Raw genomic sequence first — 24,247 nt, forward strand, 5'->3', positions numbered from 1 at the left:
TGAAAATACATTATTAAAATAGTTTCAAAAAGAAAACTATATTATCAAAAAGAAAATACATTATTAAAATAGTTTTATTAATTAATAATGCTTACCTGGCTGAACATGGGTAGCCTGTAGGAAGTATTTCAAAGCTCTCTCAAAGTTCTTTTCATTTTCCAGAGCATGACCCACATTATTCCATAATTTGGCATTATTTTTATTTACCTTAAATATACAAATACAGATAGAAATTAGTTACAATTAAAAAATATCACTCCATCACTCATATGTGGAATGCAATTAAAAAACTGAACTAACAAGCAAAACAGAGACAAACTCATAGGGAACAGGATGACAGCTGTGGGGGTGGGGTTAGGGGGTAAAGATGGAGCAAAAAGGGAAAAGGACTCATGACATGGACAACAGTGTGGTGATTGTGGGAAGATATTAGGGGGATAAATGGTAATGGAAAAATATAATAAAAATGTTTTTTAAAGTGTCAGATTAGGCCAAATTAAAAAAATATGACTCCAATTAACACAGATATTTGTCTGATATAGAATCAGGAACTCAGATATCCATAAATGGGGGAAGGTGGTCAAAAGGTACATACTTCCAGTTACAAACTTAGTAAGTTCTGGGGATGCAATGTGCAGCATGGTGACTTCAGTTAACAATACCATATTGTATATTTGAACACTGGTAGGAGTCCAGATCTTAAAGGTTCTCATCACAAGAAAAAAATTTGTAGATATGTAAGGTGACAGATGTTAAATAAACTTACTGTGGTAATCTTTTATTTTATTTTTATATATATATACCAAATCATTGTTATATACCTTAAATAAAAATTTATGTCAATTATATCTCAATGAAACAGGAAAAGACATCATTAGGATTTTCTCCCAGAAAAAAAAAAGGACTCCAATTAACAGAGATAAGGATTTGTTTGGTACACTATTGGAATAGAGTATTCCACTAAAGATGCTCCTGGAGTTGAGGAAGAAGCCAAATAAAAACAACTTCACCTAATTTACCCTCTCTCTCCTTTCAATGTCAACATACTAATACCACAGCAGTTTAATTTTGTTTATTTTATATATTAGAATTTTACTGAAAATTTTATTTCATCAAAGCATAGTGCTGTTTGAAAACTCTTTTCTACTACTTGTATTCCTTTGGGAGAAAAGGTATTTGAACATGAGAATATGTTTAACATTGCACTAACAGCATACTTTTAGGTTCCACAGACAGCTACTTATGCAGTCTTATCATGGTTATAAGAACCCTGAGAATAAAGCTCTAAGTTGATCTGTGCTTTCAGAGTTCACACACGGGCATGGACATGGTGTTCCTGACGGCAGAGGATGGTACCTAGCTTTGGAGCTAGCTACAGTGATTGGGGCTATGGTTTTGAGCCTTGTCCTGAAAGCAAGGACAAGCAAAATTCCTGAAAATTAGGGGGCACCCCTGGTAATCTAGAAGGATGAATTAATAATAGTGGTAATGAAGTCTCACTGATTTGTAGACTTCTGAACTAGGGGAAACAGTGGATGTACTGAGTGATACAAGAGGAAAGCCACGTAAATCTTAAATAGATGTCAAATCAAGAAGTCACATAGACTTGTGGAACAGGCAGTGATCCAATAAAGCTAAGCAATGGAGAATACTGAAATAGCCAAAAGAAAGTTAAGAATTTAGAGATTTTAAGAGAGGTGTTGGTAAGGGAGCATCTGAAAAAAAAAAAGAGAAAAATCTCTGCCTGTAACTTTTATTTATAGAAAACAAATTTTATGATTTTTAAGAAGACCTTATTCCTGTTTATATTGTCCATTTCATAGAAGTGCTGTATCATTCCATTCTGCCAGTTCCTATTTTCCTATAGTATTGTAACCATTGCTTGGTTATCTTTTACATAGTAGGTTGCCATTTTTTGCCATTATTTTATTTCATTGGCTCTAACATGCCAGCAATTATTAAGACTCATTGTTATTTTATGTATATTAAGAAAAAGGTCACTAATTAATTGTAAGATGCCTTTCACTGTAAGATTTATTATAACTTCAGATATGTTGAAAGGTTAAAAAATTTGAATGTTAAGAACCAATGAAATACAGTATTCCTATTTAAACATTTATCATTTACATTTCTAACAACTATATAGCATTTAGGAAATTATTATATGTGTTGTACAAATACAAGTAAGTTCAAAGCACTAGTTAAGGTATATATTATATAAAGAACAAATTATTTTTATTAATTTTTTGGTGAAGTACTTAATACTAATAGTCAAATGTCTAATTAAAAATGAAAAAGTTAAAGCATCTTAGACATGGCTATAAAAAGTAATTGATGATATACTTTCCTGTCATTCTGGATAATACTTTACCTTCAAGGCTGACATAAACAACGTATACTCAGACTCCCAATCCCAATTTCTGTGGAGTGTTTTTAAGGCATGAGTGAATATCACCAAAGACAGACAAACCCAGGATAACTTTTTAAATACACTGTTTAAGAGGAAAAAAATAAAGCAAAAACATTGTCTATATCACCAAAAGCACTTTATCTTTTAGAACAGAAGAAATATGTTTAAAAAAAAAAACCCAATGTCCTTTCTGAACTTATTCTAAAAAGTAGGGATCGTTCCAATCTCATTATTAATTATCCAACTTCAGAGAGAACAACATCAAAAACTTAAATATCTGAATACTACCTTCCACTTCAGTCATATTAAATATTCCAATGTTTACCTCTATTCAAAAGTTTTGCTAAGATTTAAAAACAAAAATTGATAACAACCAGAATTATGACTTTTTATATTTAGAGTCCTTTGTACCACTACCTACAACTTGAATATTCTTACCTGTGTTTAAAAAGGGTGAATCTTATCACTGGCTACATTTAAAAACATTTCTGCTTACAATTACACACCATAGATTATGATGACATTCTTGGAATAATTTTAAATTTTAAACAAAGCTAGAATTGTTTATTAAAAGTCAGAGTAAACTTCACTCTTTATTAAACAAACGCAAATCATACACTTTAATTATTTGAGACTCAATTCCTTATCTATAAAAAGATGATTATACTTCAATGATCCCTATGATCTCATTTGGTACTAATGTTCTCTAAAACTGTGTTTTTTGCCCTGGTAACACAGTTCAATTTCTTTCATTTTGATAGACATACTTAACCAGAATAAGAGTGCATGGATCAGAAAACACATGGTACATTTGAACCAAGATGGCTATTTACTAGCTATGTGATCTTGCATAACATTTTAGGTGACCTGTATGATCTTCTATTTTAACATGTACAAAAACAGAGTTAAGGAATGTCAAGATCAAATGAGAAAACAAATCTAAATGGTCTCTTAGGGCATCAGGCACAGGGTAGGCACTAAAATATTGATACTGATTATATTAGGATATATGGGTCAATATTAAGGGGAAAGGTTTGGCAGACAGTAGTAAAAACTGTAGACACAGATGAGATCATCTAGGGAAAATATGTAGTATGATAAAAATGGCTATGAGTAAAACTCTGAGAAATAATAAATATTTAGAGAGCAGTCACAGCAAGAAGAAATCAGACAACAGAGCAGAAATAAAGAGATGTGAAAGAGAACCAAGAGAGACCTTTTACAGATGCCTGAGATATAAATTTTAAATAAAAGCCTTGAATAATTTAGCTACCAGGAGGCACTTTGTTATCTACGTTAGTAGGTGATATAGAGAAAAGTCAGAATTCTGTGTGTTGAAGGGTGACTGGAAGTGGGAAAGAAAGGAGAGACAGTGACCATTTCTTGAATACATTCAGTTTGACTATTCTGTTCCTTAACTGTTTAGCTTAAGGCAATCAAGACATGGTGGTTATGATGAAGACAGCAATGATAGCAAGAAATGATAGTACTCACAGTTGTGAGTATATGAAAGAATTTATCCTTGTATTATTTTCCATACAAACAACTGCAAACCTACTTTTGCTTCACCCTGTACATTTCATATATATTATGAACTCATTATAACTCACCTAAGTAAGACTATATCTTAGTTCACTGTGTATGAGTGACAATGGTCATTTTTAACTTTAGTCTCAATAATATCCTTGTTTTCATTTGGGTCTTACTCAAAGTTTATGTCTTAGGCTATAAAATAAAATTATACAAGTATGAAAAAATTAAGATGCAGTAAATGCAATGGAGCTTTCCTAACCTGAATTACAGAAAAATGAGACTATAAAGTGAAAAACAGAGGTATACAAGTATGACTTATAAAACCAAATTAAACAACCACTTAAATACTTAAATGTATCACATTTGATTCTATAGTTAGTAAGCATTATATAAACATATTTAAATTCACCTTTTTGTTGATATTTTGCACCATCCATGGGCTACCAAAATACAGAACCCCATGCTAGGAACATACAATACTCGCTCAGCAACAACAAATCCAACTGGAAAAAAAAGGTTCGATGCAGGAATAAATGGTAACGCCATTAAACAAAGTGCCTACAGAGAAAAAGAAGATATTTCATTAAATTAAAAAATATAAGAACACTCAAGAGTCAAATCCAAATATTTTGTCATATACTTTGGAAATGTTATTAATATTACAACATAACTTAATTTTATAAAGAATATTGTTTAAACATGAAACTTAGGGATAATAACAAATAAAAATGTATGTCAACAATGTGAGAGATGAAGTCTTCTTGAATGTTAGAATTTATAATTAAGGTTCATCCAATTAAATAAGTCTTTTTTGAAAATATATCTAAAATAAGACATTGGTAATTTTTATACATGTAACTAATGTTCATGTGGTAAACTGACAGAGAAAGATGTTAATAGGTTTTAACAAAACAAAACCACAAAAGTTGATAAAATAGCTGAATGTGCCAGTTTTTGTTACTATTTTAAATAACCATATCATATTGGAAATCAATAAGGTGTGTTTCAGATAAGATAATAGATTGCTACTTCTATACCTCAGCACTACTTTGCATAATATTCTGATGAATCACATATATTTAACAGAGGCTTAGTATATGTCTAAGAATAAAATTGCTTCTGTTTATATCAATAATCTTTTAGCCTATTATTCTAAGAAATTCTAACAAGAGTTTCTAAAATTCTAACCAAAATAAAACATGCCAAAAATGCACAGTGTTTTTTGTTCAGTTTGAAAATGGGGTGGTATATAGTTTCCAGGTTATAAAGACATTACAAAAAGTATGGCACAAATGACTTGAGGAAGAAAATAAGTAAGCCATCATTAGAACATTTGTTTCTATAGACATATGCTTTCATATTTTGTTGCTTTGATTTGTTTTATAGTACCTAACAGAGTAAGTTGTTCCTTCAGCTTCATAAGTCTGAGAGTCAAGAATGTCTGTTCTTTATTACTAAAATATAAATGAAGACATCTATATATATTAAAAAGAATACTTTCTCCATGAATCACAAATTAATGATCTCTAATGAGGTAATACTGAGTCTGAAGAAAAGCACTACCATTATATTGTTCCGTATCACAACAATTTATGTATCTAAGTTTAGTTTTCTTTTTAATCAAAAAGGTAAAACATTAAAAGTGCATAATTCATTTTATATTTCCCAGAAGTGCTTGAAAAAATAATCATCTAGCTGTGGGACAGAGATGTTCCTAAGTATGCAGTCCTTTAAGAAAACTCCCTATTAATTCACGGCTGCCCTAAAGCAATTTCATTTGAAATAACTGTAAGTATTAAATTGATCCAAAGATGCACCATGGACTGATACATTAGCTACACAAAAAAGAAAAGTAATCTTCTTCCAAATCTATTGGTTTTTAGATAGGGAATGGCTCTACTAATTCTTAACTTAGAAGGTCTAATATGCTCTCTATTAATGTATGCCGACCTATTTCACTCTACCTAACATAATTTCCCTCCTCCACCAGTGACGTAAACTCTCTTTGAAAGGAAGCATTGTAGTGGAAAGAACAAAGTTTGGAGGCGAATTTGTTTCACTTCTTACTTCCTATGTAACATAAGGTAAACTGATCCCCATTTGCAACTTTTTATAAATAAAATTAATTACTTACATGATATTGTTGAGATACTGTGTCATTTTATTTAGTAACTGCTTAACTTGATTATCTGGTATTTGGTAGATACTATTTTGATCTACTTATCCCTTCTAGAGATCTTCAGAAAATATCACCATAAAAAATAGCATGTTTAAGACTTCATTCAAAGCAGTTATACCTAAGGTCCCAACTGTTCCTCTTTCATACACATAAAATAAAATTTATCTAAATGCACATTTATTTCATTGACACTATCCTCTGAACCTGTTTTCTTTTTTTTTTTTTTTAAGATTTTATTTATTTACTTTTAGAGACAGAGGAAGGGAGGGAGCAAGAGAGGGAGAGAAACATCGACTGGTTGCTTCTGGGACTTGGCCTGAAACCCAGGCACGTGCTGTGACCAGGAACTGAAACAGCAACCTTTTGGTCAATGGGATGACACCCAACCCACTAAGCCACACCAGTCAGGGCGCATCCTCTACTTTCTATTCAGCTTACATTACACATTATTCTTTTATTTGAAAAAGTTTTAAATTCATCTATCCTTTTTTCAATCTTTCTTTTAGATGAACCCCAGCTGTAGATAGTATCTATCATACATCTGCTTTGTTTGCATTTATCTGAGCAACAAACAATACTAGAGGCAGTTCCCAAGAAGAATAGATTAATATCACAAATTCATGATCAATGACTTCAAACTGATCCTTACAACTGCTCAGGATTCCTAGGTTTCTTTGGTAGGTTCACTCCAACTTTCCTGGACTAGCTTGAATACTGACTACTTTATTTAAACTTTTGACTCATGTCACTTCCAAACTTAGAAAACTAAAGTCATAATTCCTTTAATTCCCTGTTACTAAACATACTAACATCCACATTCATGCTCATTTCCATCCTTTCTGTAACAAAAGGTGTCTCCATTAATTTGTCTCAGGCCAAACCTGAGGTCTCTATTCTCCTGTTCCTCACAAATCTCACTATAATCATCGCTTCTTTCATTTACTCAGTGACTTTCTAATCAACTGCAACCTATACTTAAACATGTTCTTGCCTCTCCAACCTTAAAAATATTCTCTTTTAACAATGTATTTTTAAGCTACCTTAACCATTCATTAGGTCCTTTGGGTAAAAAGCAAGTTTCCACACTCTCAAGAAAAGACTTTTGCAGTAACTAGCTGATTTTAACTATACATAATCAACATTTCAACTCAATGAATATGTTTCTGTAAGCCAACCCTTCATTGCCTTGCTTCTAAAAGTCACCCAACTGAGTCTTCCAATGAAAGTGATTCTAACTGCCAATCAACTGCCTACCTCCAACATCAATCCACTCCCACCTCTGAAGGTCCACCAGTTCTAGGTCTCTATGTTCTCCCAAGCCCTACCTACATAAGATCAGCAGTTTATTATGCTGGCAGTCATTGCCTAACCAGCGGTCTTTTCTTACTAAGTCAGGTAATAATTTCAAGCTTGTCTTATATCCTCTGAAATATTTGAAGTTAACCGAGCAGGTTATCGACACTAGCTATCTTCACTCCCTCATCTCCTAATCAAATCACCTAACAGAAATAAATTCACTAAAGTAACCACTATATCTAAAGGAGGTCAAATCCAAATTTTCTACTTAACAGCACCTGTTAGTGTTAACCATTCTGTCTTTTGAACACTTTCCTGTTCTTCTGTCCATTTGTTCTAGCTCCTATTTAGGTTCATTCACCTCTACATATCTAAATAATAGGAGTTTTTCAAGATCTAGTTGTAGGCTTCTTCTCTTTCACTTTATGCAGCCCCTTCAACTATTTTCTGAGACTAAAGATCAAATACTCTAAGGCATTCATTATATGTATGGATGAACTTTTATGCATCTAGACTTGTACTAGCTAGTTTCCATCTTTGAGAAACATGACAAAAACCCAGTTGAGAAAGCCTGCTCTCTAGCATCTTCCAGACCTTCTTATCCACCTTCTGGTTTCAATTACTATCTCTACACCAACCAATCAAATTTTTATCTGTAACTTAGGCTTTTCTGAACTCCAGGGACAAAGGGATATTCAAAATCTTCACTACTCTAGTATGTTACAAAGATATCTAAATTCATTAGGTCCAAAAAATAATAGTAAATTTAATCTTTCCCCTAAACCCTATATTCTGTCAGTCTTATCTTTATCTCAAATTTCTCTAGAATGAAATTTCCCTGGAAATGAGGATGCTTTATTTCTTTTTATTACCATATACTTAGTGCCTAAATGCTGACTGGTAATAAGTTGCAATAAAAAATTATTTAATAAACTACTGGCTAACAATGGAAAAATATACTTGGAAATTATTAAAAATGCTTTCTGGCATATAGTAATTATTCAAGAAAATATTAAAGATTGTTATTGTCTTCAATAATTTAAAAGAAAGGCATTAGAACTATTATGAGTAAGAACTGAGGGAGGGCAGACTAAGAAATTTATAAAGACCTGGCTGGTGTAGCTCAGTGGATTGAGCGCGGGCTGCGAACCAAAGTGTCGCAGGTTCGATTCCCAGTCAGGGTACATGCCTGAATTGCAGGCTATAACTCCCAGCAACCGCACATTGATGTTTCTCTGTCTTTCTCTCTCTCTCCCTCTCTCTCTGTCCCTCCCTTCCCTCTCTAAAAATAAATAAATAAAGTCTAAAAAATTTTAAAATATATATATAAAAAAAGAAATTTATAAACAAAGAAACTTCAAAAAAAACAACATGACTTTCAGAGTTCTTTGAACAGAGTAAGGAATATCTTAGGGAGTAATGAACATCTTGCTAATGAGAATGAAAGAGCTATGTATTTCTAGCTGCACATCTCTGATAACACTCTTCTCTGTATCCCCTCAAAAGTATATAATATGGTCCATTTCTTCAAAAAGTGTATAATCAAATTGGGTAAAAAGGTAAATAGAATATAAGAAAATGATGCCAAAAGAGATACCTCATGATTTCAGAGTTTCTACCAAATTAAAAAATTTCATAATCAGTTTTTATTTTACACACTGAATATATGTCAAATTATGCATGCATTTCAAATTCTGATATAGAATTTTAGGATAACTTAAAATAAGTGCATAAATTAGAGTGATGTTGACAAAAGAAATATTCTGCCTATAAAAAGATGTTTTTGATGAATTAAAAGCAGTCTCTTAATGAATCGATAGAATGTACTTATCATCGGAAAACTGAAGAAAGTTTCTTACCATTAAAACAGTTTTGGAGGAATTACCAGGGTATCTGAGACCGAATACTCCCAACGCTCCCAAAAAACAAAAGAAAGTAAATGTGGCAAAATTTCGAATATCTACAAATGACTCTATAAGTGGTATTGTTCCCATGGTCCAATCACAGCAGAGCTCTGAAGGATTTAACAGAAGCCAAGCATTCACAGGAAGGAGGTAGTTAAATGTTAGCTGTCTTGTTGGAGTTGGGCTTACAGCAGCTGGGTTATCAAACCTGTATAAAGAATAAAAAAAAATTACTCAAACTAAAGGACTTTCTTAACATAAACTTAGTATATAACTAAATTACTGAATGATATAATAATGAAAGCAATATTTTATATTTTTCTCATTAAACAGAAGACAAATATTTTTTATCAATACCTCAGATTCCTGCCAGAGTTTAAAGTGTCTAATCTGTATGAAATGTCTAGTTGAGAGAAGTAGTAGTTATAAAAAGCTGAATGAAGGGCAAGCAGGTTATCTATTTCTAGCTTTTTATAAGAATAATCTAGAAATGCTTACTACAATATTATGACACTCTGCTGAAGTGCTTTCATTAAATTATGACCTTCTGATTAAAAGTAGTAAGAAAAGTTGGGTAAGAATCAGTGTTGTACGTGATATATGGATCCTAAGAACACTAACCAATGTTTTTCTAAATGAGAAGCTTCTGTCAAAACTAAATGCCAATAAAAATTATGCTTCCTAGAAAAAAATTACTATGTGTTTTTGTCACAGAGAAAACTATATCACTTATGAGCTTTTCCTTTTTGTATAGACTTCTAGGAAGCTAAAAACCAAATTTCCAGCACAGAATACTAACTGTATAGACCTATGTAACATTATACAAGGAAGAACACCCCCAAAATGGAATTTTTAAAAAATTGTGTATTTATTTTTACATGTTTAAACTTCAGTCTCCTTCAAAGTACTCCCTATTTGATGTGCTACAACTATAGAGACATTTTTTCCACTGCTCAAAACAGTTTTTGAACTTGCTGATTTTGAGGCCTTTTAGTGCTTATGCCTTTTTTTGTTTCACCTCTTCTATATTGGCAAAACAATCCACTTTGAGGACTTTTTTATCCAGGTGAGATCAGGTGAATGGCGTGGGGGCACGGGTATCATGCCTTTTTTGGTTAAAAACTGCTGAACACTCAGTGCAGTGTGGGCAGGTGCGCTTGTCAATCACCCATCATGAAAGGGGCAAACATGTTGAAAGTGCCTTCAAAACAAATTCACTGAAGGTGACACAGCCTCTCACAACAATGCCAGTGCACTGGCACAGCTGGGTTCCTAGAACACTTACCTAGCGGGGGGAAGCCTGTGCTACAAGGGGCCCACACCCCTGAAGAAAATTTTGGGGTTTTCTGTTCCCCCCTCCTATGTTTCTACTTTTTCTTCTAGCATATATCAATATAAGCTTATAGCCTAGTTTACATTTTCCAAGGCTATGATGTATTTAATGTACATTTCATTACTTTAGTCCATTTCCTGAAAACTAAGTCAAATTATTGCTTTAAAGTACATTTCAAAATAATAACTTCACTTTTTCTTTATGTTCTGTTCTAAATTTTATTGGCTATATTGTTTTACAGTCCTTTAAAAAACTAATTTCTCATCTTAAAATGAGTAAGTCAATGAAAAATCAACTTGTACTACTTATTTGAACCGGTCTTCTTAAAGATATCAAATGACTGAGAAAAAGTAAATACTATTTGAACAAGTAATATCATTAAAGTTTTCACATTTAAATATCTACATATAGGAAAAATAATAAATCTTGAGAATCTGAAGTTGAATTCTCAAAGTAACCAACAGAACTGAATACAAAGCTGTAATCTACTAATCAGATTTCATTTATTATTATATAAATAACAATTTAGGATAGCTGACTTAATAATTGAACTGTAGAAAGAGTACCTGTCAAATCAAATAATAATCAACTTGATAGGGTGGTATAATAGAATAAAATTTATATATACACACACAAATGTATACTTATATATAACATACCCCATACACTCATCCACACATACATATACAAAACATTCAGACCTATAAACCACATTTTCTTACTGTAGAATTAGAAATGAGATATCAAGTTTTCTAAATGGAATGATAAATAGAACAAAAGCAATGAAACTAAAGTGTGAAGAAGAAAATATGAAGTATATATCTATAATTCAATCTATTTTCCATACTTCAATACTTAAGAGTTGTCCAATTTAACATGGCTAGCCTTAAAGGTAAATATTCAGAAAGTTAAAAATTATTCTTTAATGAAAAAAATGCCACTGAGAAGAATAATTATATTAAAAAATATTGCAAGGATAGTGTGGATAGTGTTGGACCTGAGAGACTTGAATAAAACTTATTCTAACCAGCAATGCACTATTGTGGATAGATAGCAACATGAACAACATTTTGGCCTTTTGTTAAAAAAAAAGTTCCTGCTTATAATATCAGTCACTTAAAATTGAATAGGGAATTAGTAAAAATTTTATTAAGATATTATCCAAGTAAGGTGAAATGGAAAAAAAATGTTTTTCTTCTTGCCTTAAATAAATGAAAAAGAGGCAGATATGTAAAGTTTATATTATTATTATAATTATTATTATCGCACACTAAGCATCAAACAAAGGACAGTGATACCTGAGAGAAGAAAAACAGCCCTACCTGGAGAGTTTACAACCTGGAGAGTTTTTAGTCTGTGGAGCTGTGAGTGAGAATCCAGGCAGAGCCCTGCGTCTAGAGTTAGTGGGCAGAATATCAGCAAGAAGAAATCTGCTGAGAAAGAAAACTCAGAAGATCCACAGATGGTCTCCCTCCAGTTTTCAGTGCCGATGAGAACTGATCAGCATATTATGTGAGGAAATACTCAAGGTCAGTGTAGTGGGTTCATGTCTCCCAAAATTCATGTCTACTCAGCCACCCAGAGTGTGATCTTATTTGGAAATAGGGTCTCCGCCAGTGTTAAGAGTTAAGATGAGGTCACACTGGGTTAGATGGGGCCATAAATCCAGAGACTGCTATGGTTATACAAAGAAGAGAGAATACAGAGAAACACACAGGGAAGAAGGCTGGGTAAAGATGAAGCAGACTGAAGTGATGCAGCAACATGCAAAGGAATGCCAAAGACTGCCATTAACTACCAGAAGCTTGCAAAAAAGCATGGGACAGATTCTTCCTCAGAGCCTTTAGAAGGAAATAACTGTGCCCATCACCCTGATTTTGGACTTCTGACCTCCAGCACAGTGAGAATAAATTTCTGATGCTGTAAGCCACTCAGTTAATGGTAATTTGTTACAGCAGCTCAAGGAAAACTAATATAATTACGAGAGTACCTCCTGAAAGGATAAGATAAAAATCCCCAAATATCATACAGAGCTGGGAATAATAGCTCCTCAGCAGCCAGATTGGACATCCTCATAATCCACAATCTATTAGGTAGTCACAAGGGTCTTGTGTCAGAAGTAGAGCAATATCAGCCCTAATCAAAATGCTACTGTGATCTCATAAAATAAAGCTTAGAAAAGCAAGGCTAAAAGATGAAACTTTTTTAACATATAAATGCATCTAAGAACAAGGTCTAAACTATTTATAGGACTATAACAAGGTGAAGTTTATATACGGCACCTATTAAAAAATTACCAGGCATGTGAAGAAGTACAAAAATATAATCCACGAAGAGAAAAATTAATCTAAATTGTCCAAGAAATGACACATGATAAAATCAGTGGATAGTAACATTAAAGCACTGGAATGTGTAGCGAGACATGGAACACATAAAAAAAAAGGTCAAATAGGACTTCCAGAGATAAAGAATATCTGAGAGGAAAAATAACTAGAAGAAATTAAAATCAGACTAAACACTGCAGAAAAAAAAAATAATGATCTTAAAGACCCAACAAAAAACAAACAAAAAACAAAAAACCCAGAAAAACAAACAGAGAATCAAAAAAAAAAAATGAAAACAGGGAAAAAGCTTTAAGGGGAATAAACAGAGCATCAGTGTTACAACCTCATGAGTCTAATACCCATGTAACTGAAGTCCAAAAGAAGAGAGAAGACACAAAATATATTTCAAGAAGTAACTGCTGAAAAATTTCCAAAATTTATACAAAGTTAAAACCTACAAATTCTAAAATGTTCAATTAACCTAAGCATAAGAAACATGAAGATAAAAGAAACACTGACTGGAAGTCTGTACTTTTGGACCACCTTCTCCCAAACTTCCAGTGATAAGATGAGTTAAGTGCTGGGGATGTAATTCACAGCATGGTGACTACAGTTAAAAACTTACTACTTACTACTAACAGGTGCACTGAGACCACAGTGTATTTGGAAGTTGCTAAGAGATTAGACCTTAGATGATTTCATCACAGGGAAAAAAGGTTTTGGAATTATGTGTAGTGATGGATGCTAACTAAATTATGTTAATAATTTCTCTCTACATATATTAAATCATTATGTTGTACACATAAAACTAATACAATCTTAAATGTCAATCATGTCACACAAAAGAGAAGTGATAAACAATGATAAAGAAAAATATTAAAAGCAGAATAGAAAAACACATACTACATACAGAAGCATGAAGATAAGGATGACAGATTTCCCACGAAAAACAATGTAAGCCAGAAAGTAGCCAAGTAACATTTTTTTTGTTACTGAATGAAAATTAGTGAATGTAGGATTCTATACAGTAAGATAATACTATTCAAAGACAAAGGCAAAATAAGGATATTTTTATATAGAAAAGCTAAAAGAATCCATCACCAGAAGACCTACATGCAAAGAAATGTTAAAGTACTTCAGTCACAAGGAAAAATGGTATTGATCTAATAAAGAAATGAAGAATACAAGGCATGGTAATTCCATTTGTTGATATAAAAGACTAAAAAACAACTTAAACTTCTTGAAAAGATAATTATGTAAAGCAGAAAATAACAGCAAAGTCCCTGGCTGGTATGGCTCAGTGGACTGAGCTCCAGCCTGTGAACCAAAGGGTTGCTGGTTGGATTCTCAGTCAGGGCACATGCCTGAGTTGTAGGCCAGGTACCCAGTAGGGGGCGTGTGAGAGGCAACCACACATTGATGTTTCCCTCCCTCTCTTTCTCCCTCCCTTCTTTTGTCTGAAAATAAATGAAATGTTTTTAAAAGTTTAAAGAAGGAGAAAACAAGTGCAATGTATTGTGGGATATACAATGTATACTCAAGAAAAATGTATGCAAATAACACAAAGGCTAAGTTCTTATTTATAACAATTTTATATATTTATAGAAGAATTTACTTATATACTCATATGTTTATACTGTACATATTGACATTTATATTATATATACTTACTTGCATTATATTAATCCTTGAAGATAAATTGTGATAAGCAAAGGACAGATACAAAACCCTAAAGTAGAGACTTTCAACTGGTGTGCTACAAGAATATTTAAAACATGCACTACCTGAATATTTAGTCAGGGGCACTGACCTCTTTTCCCTTAGATTGTCAAATAAAAAAATGACAACAGCCAATGCAATGATAGCTGTTCAGTGTGAATGAATCAAAATTATACCTATTTTATTGGTCAGACTGGCAAAAAATGCAACATATTTTTTTGTGTGCTAAATAATTTTAGTAATCATTATAGTATATGCGTGCCATGGAGTGAAAAAGGTTGAAAATCACTGTCCTAAATCACTATAAAAAATCAAAGATTTACAGCTAATAAGCCAACAGGAGGTAAAAATGGAATTAATAAAGAAAATAATCCAAATGAAGAGGGAAAAAAGAGAACAAAGAGAGTGATAGGACAAAAAACACATACACCCCCCCCCCACCAAAACCCAAAATACCATTAACAAGATGGTAGCTTTACATCAAACTACATCAACAATCATATTGAATGTAACTAGCTGAAACACTCCATTTAAAAGACACATAATATGACTTCCAGCCAAGATGGAGGCACAGGTAGACACACTGTGCCTCCTTGCACAACCAAAACAAGGCCAACAACAAATTTAAAAACAAACAAACAAAAAAACCCCCAACCAAAACTGACAGAAAATAGAACTGTCTGGAAGTCTGACAACAAACAAGCTGAGGAAGAAACATTCCTCTTGACCTGTAGGAGTGGCAGAGTTGGGCAGCCGGGTGGAGAGAAATCAGGGCAAGGTGGTGGCTGGCAGACCCGGTAAGGTGGCTGATTGTGGACCGGGCAGTCCCACATTCATGTGCAGATAAACTGGGAGGAACAACTGGGGAGTGAGACAGACCACATAACCCAGAGTTCCAGGGCAGGGAAATAAAGCCTCAAACCTGTGGGGGTTGAAGCAGCAGGAGAAACTCCCAGCCTCACAGGAGAATTCACTGGAGAGACCCACAGGATCCTAGAACATACACAAGGCCACCCACCAGGGAATCTGCACCAGAAGGACCCAATTTGATTGTGGGAAGCAGAGGAATGACTGAAAACTGGCACAGAGCAGAGGAAGCAGCACTGTTCCCTCTTGGACCCCTCCCCCACATACAGCACCACAACGCAGCAATTCTGGTTGCCCTGCTCTGGTGAACACCTAAGGTCCTGCCCCTTATTACTAACAGGTGCACTGAGCCCCCCCCCCCCCCCAAAAAAAATAGCCCAAATGAAGAACAGATCAAAGCTCCAGAAAAAAATACAACTAAGAGATGAAGAGATAGACAACCTATCAGATACACAGTTGAAAACGCTGGTAATCAGGATGCACACAGAATTGGCTGAATATGGTCGCAAATTAAATGAAAAAATGAAGGCTATGCTAACTGAAATAAAGGAAAATGTACAGGGAACCAACAGTGATGGGAAGGAAACTGGGACTCAAATTAACAGTGTGGACCAGAAGGAAGAAAGAAACATTCAACCAGAACAGAATGAAGAAACAAGAATACAAAAAAATGAGGAGAGGCTTAGGAACCTCCAGGACAATTTTAAACACTCCAACATCCAAATCATAGGGGTGCCAGAAGGAGAAGAGGAAGGGCAAGAAATTGAAAACCTATTTGAACAAATAATGAAGGAGAACTTCCCCAATCTGGCAAAGGAAATAGACTTTCAGGAAGTCCAGGAAGCTCAGAGATTAACAAAGAAGTTGGATTCAAGGAAGCACACACCAAGGCACATCATAATTACATTAGCCAAGATTAAAGATAAGAAAAGAATCTTAAAAGCAGCAAGAGAAAAGAAGACAGTTACCTACAAAGGAGTGCCCATAAGACTGTCAGCTAATTTCTCAAGAGATCCAGCAAAGCTTTCATTTAGAATGGAAGGGCAGATAAAGTGCTTCCCAGATAAGGTCAAGTGAAAGGAGTTCATCATCACCAAGCCCTTATTATATGAAATGTTAAAGGGACTTATCTAAGAAAAAGAAGATAAAAAATATGAACAGTAAAATGACAACAAACTCAAGAGTTATTAACAACCAAACCTAAAACAAGAACAAAAACAAAAACAAACTATGCAAACAATAGAAGAGGAATAGAATCACAGAAGGGGGGATCACATGGAGAGTTATCAGCGGGGGAATGGGTGGGGAGAGAGGGGGAAAAGGTACAGAGAATAAGTAGTATAAATTGTAGGTGGAAGATATACAGGAGGAGGTTAAGAATAGTATAGGAAATGTAGAAGTCAAAGAACTTACATGTATGACCCATGGACATGAACTAAAGTGGGGGAATGTAGGCAGTAGGGGGTGCACAGGGTGGAGTGGAAGAAGGGGGGGTGGAAATGGGACAACTGTAATAGCATAATCAATAAAATATACTTAAAAAAGACATAATATGACAAACAAAATATGAAGACCCAATTCTCTCAAGTTTACAAAAGAAAACACTTTAAATATAAAAATATAGACAGATACAATGTAACAGGATGGAAAAAGGAAAACTACGTAACACCAACTACATTAATATGTTTTAAAAGGCTAAATTAGTATAAGAAAATGCAAATTTTAAAGTAAACATTATTTGGGATATTAAAGTTCATTTAATAATGATACAGAGATCAATTCACCAGGAGGAAATTACAATCCAAAATGTTTATGCACGTATTAATAGAACCTTTTAACACAAAAGCGAAAAGAGAAAACCGATTTTACTCAAAGGAAAAAGAGAGAATTCTACAATTATAGTCTGAGATTTTCAACATCCTTTTCTCAATAATTAATGAAATAAGTAGAAAAAAATTACTAAGCATACAGATGGCTTAATACTTAACCAATTTGACGGTCCTAATATCTTGACTGTGGTTTCATGAGTGTATACATATCTCAAAATTGATTAATTTGTACATTTTAAGTATATGCAGACTCTTAAAAATATTAATTATAAATCAATCAAGCTGTTAAAAAACCTCAATATAAACTAAAGACTTTCTGGAACATTTACAATCATTTAAAATCCAAAGTTAATTTAACAAGGATGGATGGAAAAACAATAATAAAAAACAAGACAGAAATCCATACCTGGTGAATACTGGAAGTTGGGACTGAATAACCTGGACTCTAATCACAACAAGTAACAGGGTACTGAACATCAAAACAATGAGTTTTATTAATGTCTGCAGCATAGAAAATGGAATACTACCCTTTCCACAGAAAAAATGTCCAACAGTAGTACATAATGACGGCAAAGTATACTGGAAAAGAAAAAAAAGTTTTAAATAACCGTATACTACAATGTTTTCAACAATGTAGTACTTTTTAAATGCAAGATTCGCTAGAAATTGACTATAACTATAAAATAAACTTAAAACAATTTGTGGAACTGATAACACATAAAACTGAACCCAGTAATCTTAGCCAATAATTAATTATATTGTAAAATATTCTAACTTGCCTAACAATTTAAGTTTCAATAATTCCATTAATGGAATTCCAATAATGAAATTATTGAAACTTAAAAAGTAGCTTTTAAAAAACTGAAGGTGTTCTAAAATGTTAAGTAATTTTCAGTGAGTAGGAGATAAAATATGATTGTTTCTTGCCAAGTTTTGGTATAATTATTGGTAATCAGACTGATATAATGATACATCTTGAAAATAAGTTTATTATAATCAGATTCAAACAAATAATAATAAATGATAACATCAAAAATTTATATTTCTTCTTACCTTCTGGGCAATAAATACTTCATACACACAGCAAATTCCCACAACTGTTATTCCTTGTTCTTTACACAATGTTGCAACAGCCACTAAAAACACTGTCAATGCAATTGCAGTCCACACTACAATTAAAGAACAGAAAAATATAGAACTACACAAAATAATTTTTTAACACAACAAAAAGATATTTTTAGACAACTATTAGACATTACTAAAAACTTTACTCGTGATTCTGTAATATACTCACATTTGTGCTATTTCCCAGTGACTTGGGCTTTATATATATTTAAAATGTATTTAAATAGCCCTGGCTGGTGAGGTTTAGTGGATTGAGTGCCAGCCTCTGAACCAAAGGGTCACCAGTTCAATTCCCAGTCAGGGCACAAGCCTGGGTTGGGGGCCAGGTCCCCAGCAGGGGGCGCCCTAGAGGTAACCACGCATTGATGTTTCCCCCTCTCTTTTCCCTTCCTTCCCCTCTCTCTAAAAATAAATAAATAAAAGACCCCCAAAACATGTAAAATATATTTAAATAATTTAAGTAATTTATGCTTTCATATTCAAAACATTAAGATGTATAACATAAACTAAAAAAAAATCTTGTACAAGATTATCTAACCAATACTAACTTTTAAAACAAATGTAGGGTGGCCAATTTGCAAAAGAGAAACTTTAACTTACAAGCTTGAGTGTCATGAGTAATGAGCTATCAATTTGAAATAAAGACAAATACCTAAAATTAACACACAGATATCAATATACCTAATTTATTAAAAACCTGAAACTGCAAACTAATAGGCAAAGTACCATTCTTACTAAAAAAAGACTAAAAACTGAAACAGGTTAATAAGCATTTAAATCACTACTATTCTTTTAAAAATTCACAACAGAGTATTCATAAGTTCTATTTAAATGAAAAACCTACTTCATCAACTTGAACTAAATGGCTACTACTTAGTAGTAACTAATTAAAGAACAATGACTTGTGGGTATAATTCTGGATCTACTCCTAACCTGCCTTGTGACTTTGGGCAACTGTTCTGAGCTTCAGTTTTCTTATTGGATAATGTGACCTCCATTTGGTTGCCAGTTTAAAAAAAAAAGGCTAGTATGATTTAAAAGGTGCAAACTGACCAGGGTAGGCCATATGGTAGGGACTCAATAAATAGCTCAACTATGATCAAAACATAATAAAAGCTACATTCTAATAGGCTTTTAACTTTGACTAATAATATAATTCACAGCTTTCAGAGGTGTTATTTATTTAGAGAAAGACAACTGAAATATTGGTAGTTATATCATTTACAGATAATAGCAGATGGAACTAAGAATGACCCTACAGCTTCTATATCCTAGGGTAATTTTTAAAAAAACAGATCATAGAGAACCTGTTTAGTCATGATAAAATGTAAACTATATGCAAGAAATTTTAATATTAACAATGTTGCATACTTTCATATTTCTGCACATGCTAAAGTAATACAATACATAATGGCAAACCCCAAGTGTGGCATATGTTTGATAAGTAGCCCTACAGTAGATAAAAATTGCCTAATCAAGTTTTACAGCTATAGAAAAAAAATAAATGTTAAGACATTTACCTATGGAATTATTCCGTCCTTTTGATTTTGTATATGACAAAAATGCAGCTAGAAAAAAGATAGATGACAAAAGTTCTGCTCTTCCTACCACACCCGTTACCTAGAAATGGACAGGAGGGGGCATCATATTAATGAGCATCTTGAAAATTTTAACTGTACAGAATAGCAAAAGTACTTTAATGAGAAACTAAACTGCCATAACTTTTCAAGTGCACATTTCTTTCTTAGATATTCTTTGAGTGCCCTCATGTGGTGAATTTGTATATCTTCCATAAAAATAAATTTTTTAGTGACTCTTTCAAGTTCTTTTATTAATACTATTAGGAAATAATTATGGATAGGAAGTTACAAAAATAGTAGAGAGAGATCCCTTATATTCTTTACCCAGCTTCCCTCAATGGTAACATCTTACATAATTATAGTACAATATACAGTGCAGTTCTTAATCTAAAAAGGAAAAAAGCTAAGTATTTCTTAAATATTTTCTTAAAATACTAGTATTCTGAAAACACAAAAGTATCAGAAATTCATTAAGTTTTATCTTATAATAAGCCTGCAAATTAGAGTTTAAATAATAAACTTTAGTCCTTTTAAATTCTAAAAATTTAAATAAAAAAACACCAAACCTCTCCCTTTAAAGTATTCTGAACTCACTGTGAAATTTAAAACAACCTATCATTTTGGTAAATGTACAGGAAAATGCTAGATACCAAAGGTTCAAGATAGTGGGAGACACAACTTACTCCTCCAACACACACACACACACACACACACACACACACTTTAAACATAAGCAAATAATAAAATTGTATTCATTTACGTTACATTACTGAATTTGAGTGATTTAGCTCATGTTCTTGATAATAAATGTTTATGTTTCAAAAAATATTTTGAATTTTACAATTTACATAATAGAAAGTTAGATTCCGTGCACCAGGGTGTTTGGACTTATTACAGTAATTTAAGAGTTTATAATAAAGTCATGCTTAAATATTACTCTTAAGTGTATATACCATTATAGTCACTGTGTAGGTTTTGTAAAAAGATAATAAAACAAACTTTAATTTACAGTTTTACTTACTGCTTCCGTATGTACTGGGTGTACAGCGAAGAGTAAAGAAGCAATCACACTGCTTCTGTTGTCCAGAAAAAGTTTACAGACTTTAAGAAATAGCACACTGACCACAGCATGAAAAATCATATTTAGGAGATGATATGACATTGGTTTCAGTTCACTAAACAGATAATTTAAGCGAAATGTCAATACTGTTAAGGGGCGATAAGACTTATGGCTTCTCTCCTAAAAGGAAAAAAACATTGATTACTGAAGTACTCTGGTCTTTGGGGGGAGGTATATAAACTAATCATTGCATTCATTAACAAAAGTATCACATTTGGCTGAGAAATAATTAAAATAATGAAATGCCCCTCGAATAACACAAAGATAAAAGATAATCTGTGATTCCTATTTCCTTAATCCCCAAACAAGGCAATTTCCTTTCTGATATATAGTGGTCACAGAAGTAACAATAGAGGAAAAACATATAAAATCCTCTTTAATACAAAGCTCTTTTAAAAAGTAGAAAAATAGTGGAACTAATCAATTTTGAGCACAGGATTATCTCCAAAGACTGCTCCCCAATTTATTATCAACACCAGCATTTATATAACTGCTGGCTAGATTTTTAGAAGGAAATACAAGAATGGAATGCTTACCACTGCAGTTTAAAGAATAATGGCTCAAAAAGTACTGTCAATTGTTTTGTGAAAAAAAATGCACACGAGGTATAAACCTGAATACATCAAAGTGAAAATCCCCAAATATTACACAGAGTAATACAAGAGCAAAAACTTTCTTAGAATAAGAGAATAGACACCTTTGCTATGATAGTCTCCATTAACAATAAATCAAATTTTATATGAAGTACTAATTTCTTTTATAAATTAGAAGTTACATTTAACCAGAAATAGTTTTACTCCAAGACAAAAATCAAATCAGGTTTAAGAATAAAACACACAAATGAAAAATATATAAAATATAACCTTAGTTATTTCTTATAATTTTAGAACATTTAAAAAAAACTTCACTGGAGGATATATTTATTGATTTGGGGGAGGGAGGAGAGAGACATTGAGAGAGACAGTTGCCCCGTATACACCCTGACCAGGGATCAAACCCACAACCTAGGTATGTGCCCTGACTGGGAATTGAACCTTCAACCTTTTGGTGTATGGGATGATGCTCCAACCAAATGAGTCACCTGGCCAAGGCAATTTCTTGTAATTTTATATAAGGAACGCACACTCAGTTTCCTTGCTCTCCTACCGCTTCCCATAGTTGGGCAGACTTCCGCCTGTTCATCCCTACTCCAGAACACAGGGAAGCACAAGCAACACACTTTGAAATCAGGAACATTTTCATAACTGTTTGTATTAACAACACACACACAGCAAGAGTGAGGTCTACCTAGAATGTTCTTTCCTGTTTGGCTAATTCCTCTACATCCTTTTTGTTTCACTAAGGCATACGACATTGTTTTTAAAGCGCAAATCATATTGAATTCACATGATTTGTATCAGAAAGCAAAAAAAGGCTCTAGAAACACTGTGAGTGGCTAAAATATTATTGTGGTTCCATTAGAACATATTTGCAAGTTGAAAGGATGAAGTAAAAAAGTGATAGGGTAGAGGTATTTTTAATTGCAGAATAAACAATTGTTTTATTAGGTCTACTAGATGTATATATGCCATAGGTAATAAAAAATAAAATATAGATTATTAATATAACTAATTATTTACATAATTTATCAATAACCCATTTAAGTAAGATTCCAATGTTGTTGATAATCATCAGCTTAGATATCAAATTTACTCTGTGAAAATAGAGTAAAACAGTGAGTTCCATTAAAACAAGACAATTCAGATCATTATTACATTCAGGTACATTAAAGAAATAATTACTCATGGTATTGGTTAGCAACACAAACACAAGCACAAATATAATGAAAAAATAAGCTCACAGTTCCCTGTTAATGTGAATCTCCATATATAGATGGCAAACCATAATGACAGGGTATCTGTAAAGGTTACCTTAACACAGTATTTCATAGGCCAAATGCCAGAAGGGTGCAGCTTGTTATAGGTCAGTGGTTCTCAACCAGGGCTATACCAATCACCTGGGTAACTTACACGTCCTCCCTGCCCCACACCCCTGCCAAATCCCACAATAACAAGAGAACACACACACAAAACAGAATAAAAAATATTGATGCCAGAATCCCAATATGAGATAAATGTAATTAATAGGTTTGGGTAGAGCCTTGGTAATTTATTTTTTTAAAGTGCCCCAGGCAGATTCAATGTGCAGCCAGGGTTGCAATATAAGAAAACATCAATAAACAGAGTATTATACATCTAAAGAATGGGTTTACTAAAGGAATTATTCTAAACAATTAGAGGACCAGAGGAGTCTCAAGATTCCCTAGTGTGGTAGTATTCATCTAGGTCAAGGAGAATGTCCTAAGTCCAAAATGTGTCTTTAAGATCTACATTTGCACAAATATCATCACAAAGGTGTGTGACTTTGCAAGCTTCTAGGCTATCACTACTTGATAAAATCAACCATTAGGTCCTATAAAAGTGCTAATTCCAGGCTTGTCAAGAAACCTTATAACACCTATATACCAAGAATAATTATTCCATAGTGGCACACTTCCCTACTGGGAGAGAACATGCCTATCAGAAAATACAAAGAAGTCCTCCTGGTCAGTGTAGCTCAGTTAGTTGGAACATCATCCTGCAGGCCAAAAAGTCTTAGGTTCAATTCCCTGTCAGGGGACATACCTAGGTTGCAGGTTTGGTCCCCTGTAGAGATTTGTATAGGAGACAGCCAATCGATATTTCTTCCCCCCTCTCTTTAAAAACCAATAAGTATGTCCTTGGGTGAGTATTAAAACAAACAAAAAAATAGGGGGAAGCAACACTCATTATAAATTGTTATTCTAATTTGTTCATACATTCCACCTGAGTTTACTGCTTCTTAGCGTGTTCTCATAAGTGCTCTGAACAAAATTTTCACAAATTTTCACCTGTGAAGCTGAGAAACATCACAAATACCATAGTATGATAATTTTCATGAGCCTTTTAATCTGACCAGCTAAACTTTCAGGTCAAAATCTTGATGTCATGATTAAATCACAAAAGGCACT

The 24,247-nt window shown here is 33.1% G+C and overlaps 1 protein-coding gene across 2 annotated transcripts in view; it reads right to left on the bottom strand.

The window, feature by feature from the left end:
- Positions 1–24,247, bottom strand: part of TMTC3 (transmembrane O-mannosyltransferase targeting cadherins 3) — a 76,289-nt gene that overhangs the window by 24,134 nt on the left and 27,908 nt on the right. For both annotated transcript variants that reach the window (XM_036018600.1, XM_028532094.2), the window contains exons 3-10: positions 21,121–21,339; positions 20,040–20,139; positions 18,448–18,563; positions 17,801–17,973; positions 9,278–9,530; positions 4,353–4,501; positions 2,372–2,492; positions 96–207 (exon numbers count right to left, since the gene is read on the bottom strand). In XM_036018600.1, coding sequence (XP_035874493.1) covers positions 96–207; positions 2,372–2,492; positions 4,353–4,501; positions 9,278–9,530; positions 17,801–17,973; positions 18,448–18,563; positions 20,040–20,139; positions 21,121–21,339 — 1,243 coding nt within the window. The remainder of the gene's footprint in view (positions 1–95; positions 208–2,371; positions 2,493–4,352; positions 4,502–9,277; positions 9,531–17,800; positions 17,974–18,447; positions 18,564–20,039; positions 20,140–21,120; positions 21,340–24,247) is intronic.

The sequence above is a fragment of the Phyllostomus discolor genome, chromosome 2, assembly GCF_004126475.2.
Source record: "Phyllostomus discolor isolate MPI-MPIP mPhyDis1 chromosome 2, mPhyDis1.pri.v3, whole genome shotgun sequence".
NCBI lineage: Eukaryota > Metazoa > Chordata > Mammalia > Chiroptera > Phyllostomidae > Phyllostomus > Phyllostomus discolor.